The following is a 15259-nucleotide window of genomic DNA, read 5'->3' as shown; positions in this document are numbered from 1 at the left end:
CAAACATAAAAACAAGGTAACATTGCCTGTTTTATTAATCTTAAAGGACAGGTTGTTCATCATAACAATCTCTTGTGGGCATATCTTCTTTAGTTTTTATGCACATAAGCTAAACGTCCTTAATGGTCCCATATTACCTGCAGGTACCCTACAGTTATTTAGATCCTACAGACATCGAATACTTACGCACATGAAAGATTGTGGGTAAAAAAAGTCGCCGCCATTTAGAGGCCAGAATGATTTAGGCTAGCACATTGCACCGTGATATGAGGTGCTCCTACTCACGAGGAAATTCCATCAAACGAAACGAAACGATGGCAGCGCCCATGACGTAAAAATTGGGATTTGATCTGATGAAGACTGAATCTGAATTGACTCGTGTAAGTAGTGCCCTGGAATTTGGTGACTGTTTAGCCAGCTGTTGGTAGTTTGGTAATTTGATGTAAGTCTAGCTCGCCACAGTCTACAGATCATGTAAAAACTAAAGCTTAAAGCATAAGCTTCTGTCTAGTAATAAATCATGCACGTGCATGCATGGTATAGTATAGACTTAGTCATGTTACTGTTAGTCCGAGGTGCTCTGACGATAACACTCCGATCGCCAGGCAATCTACGTTTATGTCCGTATGCAAAGGGGTGCGACACTGCGACCCCCTCCCCCCGCCAAAAAAAAAATTGGGAAAGTATACAAAAGTCCCAAAATTTCAGAATTTGTGAGCGTTTGTACACTTTTTTTTGGACAAAAAGACCAAATTTTGGGAATAAAGTTCACTTTCTGTAAAATCGCCCCTCGGCCTTGGAAAAAAAGGCCACTTTTTTTTCAAAATCGCACCCCCAATGAAATCCTGCGTGACGGGCCTGATGAGGGGATCTAACTCTCAAAACAACAAAATAAGGGACTGGGCAATAATTATGAGCCCTGTGGGGAGGGTAAAATTTTGGGGTGGCAACTTGGCAAGAATTTTTTGGCGTGCCGAAAGGGAGGTGGGGCATCATTTTTTTTGGCACTTAATTTTTGCACAGCCCCAAAAGAGGAATCCTTCCAGGCACAGGCCTGATTGTTTACGCTAAAACGACCCTAAATATGGGCATTTATACTAATTTTGCGATAATAAATAATAAATAGTAAGCCACTCTTCAGCTTTTTTTAATTGAAAACCCAGTTAATCGAAAACCCAGATGAGAAACTTTTTTTTTTTTTACTTCTTATTTTATAGTCCAATTCATTTAATCAAAAATAAATAAAGACATAAATAAACAGAAAAAAGTAACAGTTAATAATAATAAATATCCTAATAAAAAAAACCTTCCTCAGTAATACGGTACTTATAGATTTATAAAAATGAAAAAAATAAATAATTAAGAAAAGGAAATAATAATAAAAAGAAAACAGTAAATATACATGAATATATAAAATATGTGAATAGCTATCCCAATAAATAATTAATTTACATTACTATTTCAAATTATATCAGCTAAAAAAAAAAAGAAAAGAAAAAAACCAAAAAACAAAAACGGTATGATCTTTTTTTCTTTTTTGCGATATCCCCCAACCCTAAACTCAAAACCAGGAAGTGACTTGACAAAATTGATCGTGCGTGACAGTGCAAGATATAATGGAGCTAATGTAACTTAAATTTCTACTCATAAGAGGAAATACTTTCTTTAAAGGCCATGGAAAAAAAAAAAAAAATATATGAAACAACTACTGGAGCAAGTCAGGAGGTGAGCTAGTTCCAGTAACTGTAACTCGTCGTACCTAGATCAGGTCAGTAGATGTCATTATGTTTATGATAAAGACTGAAGTCTTGCTGGCAGGACTAGGAGGTGAGCATGAGGTTTCGAATAAATCGGTTGCGCACATGAAAACCCGGGGAGCTGCCCTGGAATTTTCCTATACTATTATACGTAGCGGTGAAGTAGGCCAGTGGGACAACAAAACCGCTACGTGAACGAGCTAGTATAGACTATAGCTAAAATATAATAGTTTCTCGATCATGAGTATGAATGTACTGCGTTGCAAGTTTAGTGGAATGACACTAAATCTTAACGTTGGTTTAGATGTGTTGCAGCAGCTCACCGTTACCGACGAAACCACATTGAGATTGAGACACAATACTAGCGCGATCGATTGATTGTGCACGCACGCACAGGAAATGCAGAGCGTGTGTGGTAGGTGTTGTACTCCGACGCAATTGTAGTTCCAATAATTGGAACGCACGGCTCTGACCGTGAGTTCCAAGGAGCTACGTGTATGTGTCGCCGCGATTTAGCGTGCATTCATCACCATATTCACGTGTACATAGTCGTGGAGTGGACTTTTCGCTGCTCATAAAAATCACTCAAAAATCAAGATTCAAGATTTATTTATTTGATATTCATCTTAGAATAAGATATGATCAAATACATTGTAACAGATACAAATAGGTAAAAATAAACAATATACCGGTACATGTAGTTTTAAACTACAACAAAATGATTAAATATCATGCATACATGTAATATGTTTATCAAAAGATGAGTTTACAAACTGAATAACTTGATGGATGGTATCATAGTCCTGTACACTCATAATAAGTATTTAAAGATATCTCTATCAGATAGACTGTCAAAGTCATATGCTTCTAAAATTATCAAGCAATCGTATCCGCAAGTCATTCAGCGTTCGAAATAGGGCCGGTCAGCCGGCCATTGGCCTGTAACTTTTTGGCCTGGCCAGTAACTTTTCTGACTGGCATCTAGTTCCCTGCCCGGCTGGCCGGTAACTTTTAAGGTCAAGCCCGCTGGCCTGTAACTTTTTGAGGCATATTTCAACACTGAAGTCATTGTATAAAAAAGAACACTTCATAACAAAGTGAAACTCATCTTCAACATCTTTATTACTACGGTATCACATAACTTACAAGTTACAAATCCTATCTTCAGGCTTAATATTAAAATGACGATCTTTTTCATCTTTTTAAATATTTCTTTGGACAAAAGCTGATGCGTAGAATAAGTTGAGCAATCACAGATGACATACATCAGTGACACAGGTTTCTAAAGTGAGTATTTTACTAAATATACTAATGCAAACTTGCCAAAATAAAACCCTGGAGGCACCCACGGGAGTACCTACAACCTACAACAAGTCCTCAAACGTTCGAAATTTGTAGTTACTACAACTAGACGCAATTGTCATTGCGTGCCTATTGAGCTCTCATGATCGAGAAACTATTATTTTAGCTATAGCCCTAGATTAGAACTCTGGCCATTAGGCTAATGAAATGAAATGATTAGTTTCCTGTCACATTTTTTTTCAGTGAAATATGAGGTCACGATTTCATTATTCATTATTTTGGAAAATTTCATTATTGTCAAAACTTTCATTTACATGGCTATTACCTATTGTTGATGAAAGACCATCTCAAAACAGGTATTCATGCACAGACATTTTGCAACAGATTGAGTAAAGAAATAATAATGAAAAGGTTTGGTCAAATTGAAAAGGTGATGCGGGCTGGTGACGGGAAACTAATAATTTCATTACATAGGCCAGAGGAACTTACATTGAAAAAATTGTTGAGCATGCTTGAACGATCCAGTACAAAAGTTGTAAGCATTTCAATGCTTGATTGAACCAATACAAATCATATACATATCAGGTCGCTAATAAAACCTACTTGAGAACACACAATCCGCAATTGTCATGATTGTTGGTCATTTCTACAAGACCATTTATACTCAATCGCTTTTGCAGAAAAATGCATGATCAGTTCAGTGTACTAAATCGCCGTCGTATATGCATGCTATATGCATGATTTGGTGTTTTTCAAAAGCGACACGTACCGCTGTGTACGAATTTGTTTGGGATCTTCCTTCCGAAAAATCATTCAATGAAGTCCGGTGATTCCGAAGTCAATTATGAAAGCCCCGCCCCAGTGTAAATTCAAATATGGTAGAACAAAGCTATGCTGTGGGATGTCCCAAGGAGATTGGGATGGGACACTTGTCAACTGAGAGGTATTGAGCTCAACTGGCACGCGTCTGATAGACCCATGGTACGCGCAATATAATACTAGGCAACCACTCGACTCGGACTAGTCATTGTCCAAATAGTGTATATTGTCGCGTGCAGTTTGCAAATGTTTGTACATTATATCTACATGTAGGGAAGCCTCTTCAAATATCACCATGCTGCCCAGCTATGTTGATTGTTCGGATGCAATGTTGTTGTTGTAGTCGCTTACACAAACGTTAATGCAGTGAGAACACAGACATGGTATTATATAGAAAGATCGTGTGACCCAGGATCAGTAAAAGTGAATTCCCACAAAGTATTGGGAAGTGGAAGGCAAATTGGATACAGATTCGGAGGGTCCATGTATTGGGTTGATTTCTACCCGGGGGGGTACTCAAGTTTGGTTTTGGTAGGGACGTGCCGCTGAGATTTTGGAAGTAGACCCATAAATATACCAATTTTTCAAGAAATTTGGACCCATTGATATACCAAAAGTCAAAATTTTCGCAGAATTTACCCAAAATTGTCTTAGTTTTTACAAAATATCCCAAAATTTGGGGAAAATTTTTAAAATTTTTGCTAGATTAAGGAAAAATTGGGCTGTTTTCCGAAAAAATTGAGACAATTTTGAAAAAAGGACCCATTCATATACCAAATTAGGCTTTGAAAAAGGGGTCATTGTTATTTATTTATTTATTTATTTATTTATTACACTTTATCACTGGCACAGAATTACAAGAAATATATAATATTGCACATAAGTTACATCAAAAATTACACAATATTATGAAAGGAACATTTGTTTTAAAAAGTCCAGTGAATGGCTGGAGCGAACAGGTGCCAGGCACCTCTAAGACCGCCCCACCAAAACCAAAAAAGAAGGGAAGGGAAAAATAAATTAGAGGGGGAAATGCAGATTAAGTTACATTTGCCTGCAATTTGGACAATTACAAAAAGAGGTCCAAGTGCAAACAGAAGTTGCATCAAAGGTGCGAGCAAATTTGGACTGGTAAAACTCCAAAACTTGGTGCTTAAAGGTCCGTAACCCGATCGACAGCATCATCCCCCGATTTTTTTCATTGTTGATGAGGTTTTGGTATCACATAATAGATACTATTTTTCTCATTACTATCCTGAAATTTGACGCTCCAAGTCGATGTATTTCGAGAAATCATGAATCACAGCGGTTTTACAGGTTACCAGTTTGTAAACAATAAAATTTCTTCGGATCATGGGAAGAGAAAAAAGCGAACTACGCTAAGTGTAGTCTCGCGGCCAGACTGTATGTGGCTATCACGAGGATCGACGAGTGTCAGACCGACGCAAACTGGCTGTGTAGGAGACTACGCTAAGTGCTGAGGAGACGGTCCGCCGTATATAATTAAAACAATTCCTTGATTATTTCAGTTGGTGAAATAGCTCAATTGGCTAGCGCGCCCGTTCTTTTACCCGAGAGGTACCGCTTCAAAACCCGGTATCGGAAGGTTTTTTTCCTCTCCATTTTAACCCAAACTTTTTATATTCATTTGAAATGTACATATTGCAAGGGGAAATATATTTTGTTTCCTTTTTTTCTGAAACGGTACGAAAAAAAAAAAAACAAAAAAAAACAAATATTTTCCGTTCAATACGGGCCGGGCATTGCAGCATGTCAGCATTCGTCATACTGAACGGGAATTGTTGTTGTTGCATGCCTACCCAGAATGCAATTCACGATACAAGGTATTGGATTGCAAATTTGGCTATTTATTCACATTTACGCTGAAAATGCTCTCGTTTTTCACAAAGCAGCATAAAGGGGAGATATTTGATATTATTATGTAATTTTAAAGACAATCCATATCCAAAACCAATAGGGTTACCCCCCTTTAAATGAAGCAACAGAATTTGTAGATCTGATAATACTAGGGAGCTGGTTCCAAATGGGCACCATACGCTGAAAAAAGCCCATCTTGTGGCACTCAGTTTTAGAAAGCTGATTTACCAGCAACAAAGGATCAGAGGAAAATCTGGTGGTGGGACGGTCTTTGTTAATACCATTAAAAACTACATAATCATCTAGATTGATGTCATATAATCCCAGATTGCACTTGAAAAATATATTGAGATCAACATATTCTCTTCTAAAACTTAATGGGAGAAGAGTTAGCTCTGTTAACCTTTCTTTGTACTCAGCCTCGGGATAATCTAAAATGAATTTAGTTGCCCTTCTCTGGACCCCTCAACTTTCTGGATGTTGCGCTTTGAGGTACCACTCCAGAGGGACTGCAATATTCCAAATCACTACGAACCAAGGCTGAGTACAAAGTCCTGGATACATTACGAGGGGCATTGAAGCCAATGGTGCTTTTAATCATACCAAGTTTTTTGTGACACTTTTTAACAACCCTGTTAATGTGATCATCCCAAGTGAAAGACGAGGAAATATCAAGACCAAGATCTTTAATGGAACTAACACGGTCTAGAATGGCACCATTCATTTTATAATCATGACGAATTGCATTCCTACGTCTGGTGATTGATATGATCTGGCATTTAGAGGGATGAAAATGGAGATCCCAAGTTTTGCTCCAATTAAATAATGCATCAATATCACTTTGGAGCATGTGACAATCAGAGACATCAGAGATGTTTTTATAACATTTAGAGTCATCTGCAAACAAAGCTAAAGAAGAATTCTGGGCAACACTGGGCATGTCATTTATGTACAAAAGAAAAAGCATAGGCCCCAATATTGAACCTTGGGGTAACCTGAAACAACTGGACGCCAGTCGGAATTTACCCCATCAATAACAACCCTCTGCCTCCTCCCTGTTAAATAAGCGCCAAACCAATTGAGGAGGTCAGAATGAAAGCCAAAAGATTGCAATTTGTGAAGCAACAAGCTATGACAAACACTGTCAAAAGCTTTCGAGAAATCAAGATAGATCATATCATTGATATACCAGAAGGCTGAAAATGCTACCCATGTTTGCGTGCACGTCCCGTATGGTCATTTGTACTGAGTACCCCCACCCCCGGTTTCTAATGTTATATAGTCTAGTAGGTCTACATTACCAGTCGTTAGGCTAATGAAAGTTGATTCTTAATTTCCCGTCACCCACCCACATCACCTTGTCAATTTGACCAAAACTTTCATTATTTTCTTTAAAAAGTCAATTATCTGAAAATTGAGATTGAAACTCTCAAAATGTGTGACATAGCCTGATCATAATTAGCAGTTTTTCTTATAAATTAGTTAAAGGGTAAAGGATGTAGTAAATAATGGAAATTTAAGGATTACATCATCATGTTTCTAGTGATTACAAAAATTTATTTTTTTCATTTTAATAAAAACAAATTCAAATCTTTTCTCAATCTGTTGCAAAATGTCTGTAATGATGATCTAAGCATTAAGACCTGTTTTGAGATGGTCTTTTATCAACAATATAGGTAATAGCCATAAATGAAAATTTCGACATTATTTAATGAAATTTTCCAAAATAATAAATAATGAAATCATGACCTCATATTTCACTGAAAAATATGTGATTGGAAACTAATCATTTCATTTCATTAGCCTTATCCATGGACCCGAGGCAGGTTCTAGCTAACACCATGGTCTGACATTCATTTCTGTCGTTATTCTTGATTCAATGAGGTTGCAATCCATTGATAAGTGCAATTCTTTGGGAAGGGCTCTGCTTTCTTTGATAATTCTTTTGCAGCCACGATGATTTAGCAACAATGTTTTTCATTCATCTCAGCTGAAGGGCACGGTTGTTTGATGGCATGTAGAACCATGGAGGCTACCTCCATTTTAGAACTGTATTCATTTTAAAGCAAAGTTGAACACTGATGGTGCTATTTATCTTAATCTTGTTTGCATCTTTACAAGAGTTAGACACTTGTTATGTAGCCAGAGGTTTCCAGTGGTATAAAACTCTCAACGTTTTTTGAGAAAAGTGGGGGAATGATGCTGTGGATCACAAAATGTCCTTAAAAAGCACCCTTAATTTTCATGCTAATATGCATTTTATAGAATAAAAATTACCATAAAAAGGCAGAAAAAATTGATAGTGAAAGAAAATCTAAGTTAGAAATAGCTAAAATATATATGTAGAATAAGTGTGATAGCTGTTGGTATTGTTAAGGTCTAGAATTGAAAATGAATAAATGATCACATCAAACAACCGTGAGGGTGTTGCAATCTGTGTATGTGCAAATGGGCACTACTTAAGTTAAATACAACACTTGACATTCTACTATAAACATCCTCAAATTGAATGCTGATTTAACCCATCTTTCTTTTATTAATTTGCAGATGTAATGATTTAACAGCAATGTTCTTCTCTCATCTCAGCTAAAGGAGGTTGCATGTTTACAAGATGGCAGTGTGCAAGTCACTGATGGTTAACTATGGCAAGATCATTATGATTACATTGCTAATAACTGCTGTGTTACTAGAGATGCTTGTGTCACCAGTGCAGGGTACAATAGCATACCAGTTTCCAAGATACACCTACAAAAAGAAACCAAAATTGTAAGTATTCGCCAAAGTGATGATGTAACAGGATTAACTACCATTAGTGCCGTCGTCGACATGCCTTATTAATGTCGACATCGGCACGTATCCCGACAATACTGCTACTAAAAAAAATGCCAATTTTTTTTTTACAAAGTTGGATAAATTTGTATATTTTGATTACCTTTGCTTCTATTGAACAGTCAGGGACACATTGAATTAGTATGCATTGCTAGCTGTTCAATAGAAGCAAAAGTAATTAAAATGTACAACTGTATCCAACTTTGTAAAAAAATTGGCATTTGGCAAAAGTAGCAGTATTTCTCTGGTTTCAACCTTGAATAACAAGTCATTTTGGGCCTATAACTTTTTTTTTTTTAGAATTTTTTTTTATGTCGACACACTGTCGACGTCGGTATACGAATTATATCGACATGTCGACATTAAAAAACGGTGCCGACGACAGCACTAACTACCATAGCAATAGATGAATACAATTTTTGAATAGATCGCTCTGCACTACAACAGTCATGCGGTACCTATGCATTGAATCATAGATGTCAAACAAATGCTGATCACTCGCACAGATTAGTATCTTTGAAAGGAGCGGTATTGTATTCAATCTATGATTGCAGACATATATATATATACACACAGGTGATGAGTGCAACCTGCTTGTAGTGCAGGGCAATCTATTCAAAAATTGGATCCATCTATTGCTACATGTATGGTAGTTAATCTGATTATTACATCACTTTGACGGTGAATTAGTATCATTGGCTATTCCAGTTGAAATCCATACACCCCCTATGGAAGGCATGATCATAATCTCCCACACAGGGGTGCAGATTTCAAATAAGAGCCACCCATTCAGGTATTAACTCCATTTGAAATTCATACTCATATGTGTGCAGGGGTGTGAAATTTCAGCTTTTAAGCTGATTTCAGCTTTTTTTATTGCTAACATTTACGCGTTTTCTTTTATTTTCAGCCCATATTTGACGTTTTTACCCTGCTTTTACGCTGTTTTTCAGCTTTTTTTAGTAATTCTCAGCTTTTTTGGTCTGAGGCCTCTCACACCCCTGTATGTGTGGGAGATTAAGATCATGTCTTCCATAGGGGGTATATGGGTTGTAACTGGAATAGCCTAAGTAATTAATTAGAAGGCCTAAAATCCCTCTGTATAAAGACCTTGCTTAAATCTTGCACAGTGGGTGTGTGGAGTACAAATGGAATAGCCCATATAAATTAACCTTAGGCCATATAAAATTATAAAATTGTTTCACATCCCCTCTTTTTTGGAAAGTGAGGAAGGAGGGAGGTGTTTGCTAATACAGGGGTCTTCAAGCAAAGAACATCAACTTAAGGGGGTACTACACCCCTGGCTCCACAACTGTTGTCTGTGCTGAAATAAAATTTCCAGTGCAGTAGTTGTAGTCCTTGCCCCTATAACATACATATCTTACTTGTCCCCATTGCGCATTCAGAAAAATGCAAAAATAGGCACAAAATTGGACAGGGGTGTAGTACCCCCTTAACAGTTGGAACGTCTCAAACTCCCAACTTGCAACTTTACACTCATTTTGTGGGAGCAAGTCACAATGCTAATAAATAAGTCTATCTGATCCTTATTCTTGAAGAAATTCAAATTGTGTGATGCAATTAACAGAATGTTCTTCTTGTCAAAACCAATTATATTTACTGACCTGACAGTTTTGTGCATCTTGATCTAAGGCCATCATCAGAGTGATGGTACTTGATCATTCCTTCTGGTTGATTGGTCACCAACAAAGGGTGCAGAAGTGGATCATATACCTGACTGAGAAAATGGGTCCCTCAATCATCGCTGTTCATGGTGTTTGCCCTTGACCAAAATGGCCGAAACTGGTCAGATCCTTCTCCGAGTAGTGTGTAGATTCCATATTTGAATATTAATGGCTGTTTTTGTTATTGTCATGTTCAAAAGGAGAGATTTTTCAAACAAGAATGGCGGAAGTGCGAACTGACACGTGAATGCGAGCAGATGTTTGGTGTGGAACGAACACGTTGTATACGAATATGTCTAGCACCGATCTGCCATGACGAGATCTATTCATATGATGAGGTAAGTCACTATTTGGTCTCTACCTGCCAAGGTACCCTTTTTTGTCTTATGTCTATTGACTGAACTACAATGAAGGAAATTAATGTTGTACACTGTGGCATATTAAATGTAAATCGCCACCCCTCTCCCCCAGTTCAATGTTGATAAAAGCACTTTTACCATTGGGCTCTCCAGTCTCCCCAAGATTGATTGAGGGAGAATGGGGAGGGAAGGGGATAGGAGACGGTTTGTACTTCTCATCAAACATAGTTATACTAATACCATTGAACTATCAGAGCGGCAATGAAGAATTCCAACATATTGTAAAGACGTGCCAACTATTAATTTCATTGATTGTAGTTTTTCATACTTGGGCATGGCAGGGTTGTAGCTAGCCAGAGTTGAGTGCCAGCTTATTTTGATATCCAATTAAAGCGCTGGCTCAGGCTATAGTTTTAGGGACTTAGGGAGTGCAAGGGAAATATGCTACAGGAGTATTACCCTCTAAAGAAAAAAGCTGGTTGGTGCAGGTTTCAAATAGTCACCCGTTCAGGTATCCAGCATTCGAAATTAGCCATATCGCAGTTCAATTTGCAATCCAAATATCGCCTGTTCAGTTACAACTTTAAAAGTGTAGTGCAAAATTGCGATACCACGTTGTACTGACTTTTGTGTTGGTTGTCTGAGACTGCACCTCAAATTGCTCTGCGTCAGATGAAGTTGCACCACAACTTTCAAAATGGGGTGCAAAAGTGCACCACAAGGTAAAAAAAGTAATTTGAAGACGGCAGGTAACCCCATTTGAAATTCACACTCCCTGTGTGGAAGATTGACATCACGTCTTCCATTAGGGGTGTATGATTTCAACTGGCATAGCCTAATGTGGTAGACTTTATGTGGTGATTTAGGACTCAAACGGGTGATCCATTTGATATAGTGATAATCAGATTACTTAAAATACTTTGTAAACACTGCTTCTATATTTTGACAACATGTGGCCAGTCACATCAAAAGGGTGGGGGGGGGGGGGCTTTGCAGCGAAGATATTGATGAAATCGTACATGAAAATATATATATTTATAAAAATATAATTATAAAATCCAAATGCGTTGATTATCAATTTTGACAAGTTCAGTTCAAGAAACATTTATTTCACAACTTCATGAATACATGATATAATAAATTGGATGTCTACAAAACTGATAAAATTCTACTGAACATGATATCAGTTTTATGTCAAATTTGGTTTTCCTGTAAATTGAATACCTAAGTGGAAGAAGAGCCCAACTCCATCAACATTTTTTTTGGAGATATTATGAAACAAAAAACTTAAAATTTGGAAAAGTTTTAGAAACAGACTGTTTTCATCTTCACGGGATCTTTAGTACCGGTAAATGAACATAATTTATAACAAACATGTGAAATGATATATGTTTCAATGGCAATGGTACAGGTGGTAATACGATAAAACTCATTTTTGTAAAATGATGGAGCTGGGTCCTTCTTCCCTGTGTCTGGTCACATATTGTAATACAAGTTGTGATTATTCATAAAATGTTTCAGTACATGTTTCCACCTTACCTTGCATGCTCACCACCTAACTCGCATGCTCACTACTCTCATGCTCTCTCGCATCTCTCTGTTATCACCTTGTGTTATCGTCTTAAGAAAACATACTTTGACACATTGCATGCTCTCAAGCACATCTATATGTTACATACATACAACACTCAAATACCATTTATTTCATTGTACACAGGGGAGTAACCAGGCGTGACCTTCGGGGGCAAGATTAAAATGTTCCCAATTTCTGAGTAAAAGTTGTAGCATTTATGTGCGAGCAGCTTGCCCCGAAGCGTTAAACGGGTGGGGTCCATGGGCTGCTAAAGCCCCGGCGTGGGCCCAGGGCTAAAAAAATCATTGTTTCAAAGTACAAATTTCCTTTTCTCTTCTTCCCTCTTTTTCTTTCCTTTTCTCTTCTTCCTTCCCCTTTCCTCTTCTTTGCTTTTTTCTTTTTTCCTTCTCCCTTCCCCTTTCTTCTCCTCTCTTTCTTTCCCTTTTTCTCTTTTCTCTTCCCTCTTTTTTTTTTTTTTTTCTCTTCCCTATTTTTTGCTCTTCTTCCCAGTTTTTTTGTGTCCGGGGGTGGGGGAGGGGGCAGCTTGCCCCCCCCTGGTTATGCCACTGATGGTACATTTAGTATAGGGCTATCATCATACATGGATGTTTATTAGCTATTGCTAATAATCCTTCTTCAAGGTATTGAACTTGGAACTGTGGAAATGTGAAAATTAATTTTGGTGTGACAAGCTTGAAGGATTGATTTTCATTTAACCCTAACGCCTTGTGGTTTTTTGGCGAATGAAAAGGAAATAGACTAAAAAAATGAAGATGAATAAAGAAGTTGTTTATTTTGGCTAGGATTCAAACCCGAGACCCCTCACATGCCAAGCACTAGGTCAGGGAATGGTAGCCACAGGTGTTTTGCTGGCCCGGCCATCGAAACTGTGCATATTTATTGCATCATATTTATTGCATCATTACATCATATGTGTGAGATGCATGCGCAGAGATATGTCCCATTAATATTTTGTACATATAGTACAAGGGCGTGTTTGTTAAGGATGTCAAAATTGAAATCTATTTTGCTGGTAATATGACTGCATGCATATAATCCTTGCACCATCCCCATAACATCACTATCATGTTCATGTCATCTTTTCAGTTGGAGGAAGGAGAGATTGACGTAAGATCATCATCGTTCAAAGGCTGTTGGAGGCAGAGATACCATGACATCAGAATACGAACAAACAGATCAGACTTGTAGGCTATTCCATTTAAAATCCACACTACCCCTGTGGAAGATTGAGCTAAAGCTTACCATAGAGGGAGTATGAGTTTAGGATAGAAATAACTTCCATTTGAAATACTCACTCCAGTCGTGAAAGATATATCCAGAATCTTCCACACTAGGGGTGTGTGAACTGAAATAGCCCATGACAGCTGACAACTAACAATGCATGAAAAAAGCATGAAGAGTATGGCATAGTTTTAACTATTAAAATACTTCACTTCCACCACGCCAATGTCTTCTTTGTAGTTAAAAGCGGCGAGATTGATGGAGATACAATCATAGAGCAATTACATACGATCATTGTGTTTTCTTGACCCAAGACACACCATACCCATTTACCATCATGCAGATTAATACACAGTACTATAACCAGCCTACGCCTAGATTATCTATCGCAACCAGGATCAGTTCCCTGACTTTTGGATAGGTACACATGGATACCATGACTTGAGAACAAACAGAGCAGACTATATAGGATACAACTAAATTCATCAGCAGGCAAATTTACTGCATCATCCAAGATGGCCGCTCATGCCGTGGCAACCATCATGGATGCGCAGGAAAGGGAATATTGAAAATTTGGTAAATCCCATAAGCCTTTGCGAGTAGACCTGAGATGTTGTTATTTGACATCATGCCGATGAGATTTGCAGGATAGAGATTTGTAGGATGCAACTCAACTCAACTGCAGATGACAGAATACTAATAATGCATGAAGAGTGGAGCATTAATATTAGCAATATTAACTCACTTACACCAAGATGGCACCATTTTTACATATTTGCAACATCGTTCAACAGTTGGAGGCAGAGATAACAAGAATTCAACATAAACTTGTTTTATTTGCAGACATTTATCATCATCATTGCTCCATGGTCCATTCGCAGATGGACAACCAACCTAACACATTAAAAATGACTTGTTAGCAATATCCATGTCAATGTCTTTGTCTTTTTTGTAAATGTAGTTATGTATGTCGATACTCTTTTGAGGTTTTGCACAGTACCGGAAGAAGAAAGAATTACATGTATGTTTGATGTATGTGTGACATCGTTTAGAGGCTGTTGGACTGGAGATCGACAGATGTACCATGAATTCAACCTAATTTTGTAGGGGACAACTTGCTTCATTTCCAGACGATCATTGTATCATTATCATCATAATATCATCACCATCATAACCATACATATTTCATCACCATGGACAACCAGAACATGGTGCAAAGCTTGGCAAAATTGGCGCAATTAATATGAATAATATTAATTAGCTCTCATGATGTTGACTTCTTTGCAGTTGGAGGAAGGTGAGATTGATGTCAGAGCAACATCATTCAAAGGCTGTTGGAGGCAGAGATACCATGAGTTTGGCACCATAAACAGGGTTGATCTGTAGTGGGTATGGCCTTGAAGAGAATATCTACTGATGCTGATGGAGGTGGGATTGATATTGAGTCACTCACTTCAAAATGGATTGAAATTCTCAACTCAAATATCCAGTGGGGCGAGGATGTGTGGCTACGATTCTCAACACTTACCAAACTTATATAAATATTTAATGGGGAAATAATGAAAAACTCTTCTTTGCCACCAATCCAAACATATTCCTTGTAGTTCACTGATATAAATCTTTGATTTGATTTTTCTTATAAAATTCAATGATTTGAAGGATTCAGTCAATTGAAATTTGTTTTACCTCTTGTTTTCACATGATTTAGTGAACATTTTAGATACCAATATTTTGCTTATTAATTGCTTAATTGGAATGGTCAGCTCTTAGGCATTGTTGATTCACTTTGGTCAACCATTAGGGTTGTCAGGTGGT

At 37.5% G+C, this 15259-nt stretch overlaps 1 protein-coding gene across 1 annotated transcript; it reads left to right on the top strand.

Annotated features, from left to right (window-relative positions):
* Window positions 1-271: 271 nt before the first annotated feature.
* LOC140172421 (uncharacterized) lies at window positions 272-15016 on the top strand. Its single transcript, XM_072195571.1, has 5 exons — window positions 272-380; window positions 8304-8522; window positions 9496-9547; window positions 10471-10608; window positions 14732-15016. The coding sequence occupies exons 2-5, from the start codon at window positions 8368-8370 to the stop codon at window positions 14828-14830; spliced, it is 444 nt and encodes a 147-aa protein (XP_072051672.1). The 5' UTR covers window positions 272-380; window positions 8304-8367; the 3' UTR covers window positions 14831-15016.
* Window positions 15017-15259: the final 243 nt, after the last annotated feature.

This window comes from Amphiura filiformis, chromosome 2 (genome assembly GCF_039555335.1).
Source record: "Amphiura filiformis chromosome 2, Afil_fr2py, whole genome shotgun sequence".
Lineage (NCBI taxonomy): Eukaryota > Metazoa > Echinodermata > Ophiuroidea > Amphilepidida > Amphiuridae > Amphiura > Amphiura filiformis.
This window is presented reverse-complemented; position numbering and strand designations above follow the sequence as displayed.

Bases quoted from the DNA above. Each gene is read 5' to 3' on its own strand.
- LOC140172421 (XM_072195571.1), top strand. From the start codon at position 8,368: ATGGCAGTGTGCAAGTCACTGATGGTTAACTATGGCAAGATCATTATG. The intron at 9,548-10,470 runs GTAATTCTCAGC...CATGTTCAAAAG, and splicing joins CTGTTTTTCAGCTTTTTTTA to GAGAGATTTTTCAAACAAGA. The intron at 10,609-14,731 runs GTAAGTCACTAT...ACTTCTTTGCAG, and splicing joins AGATCTATTCATATGATGAG to TTGGAGGAAGGTGAGATTGA.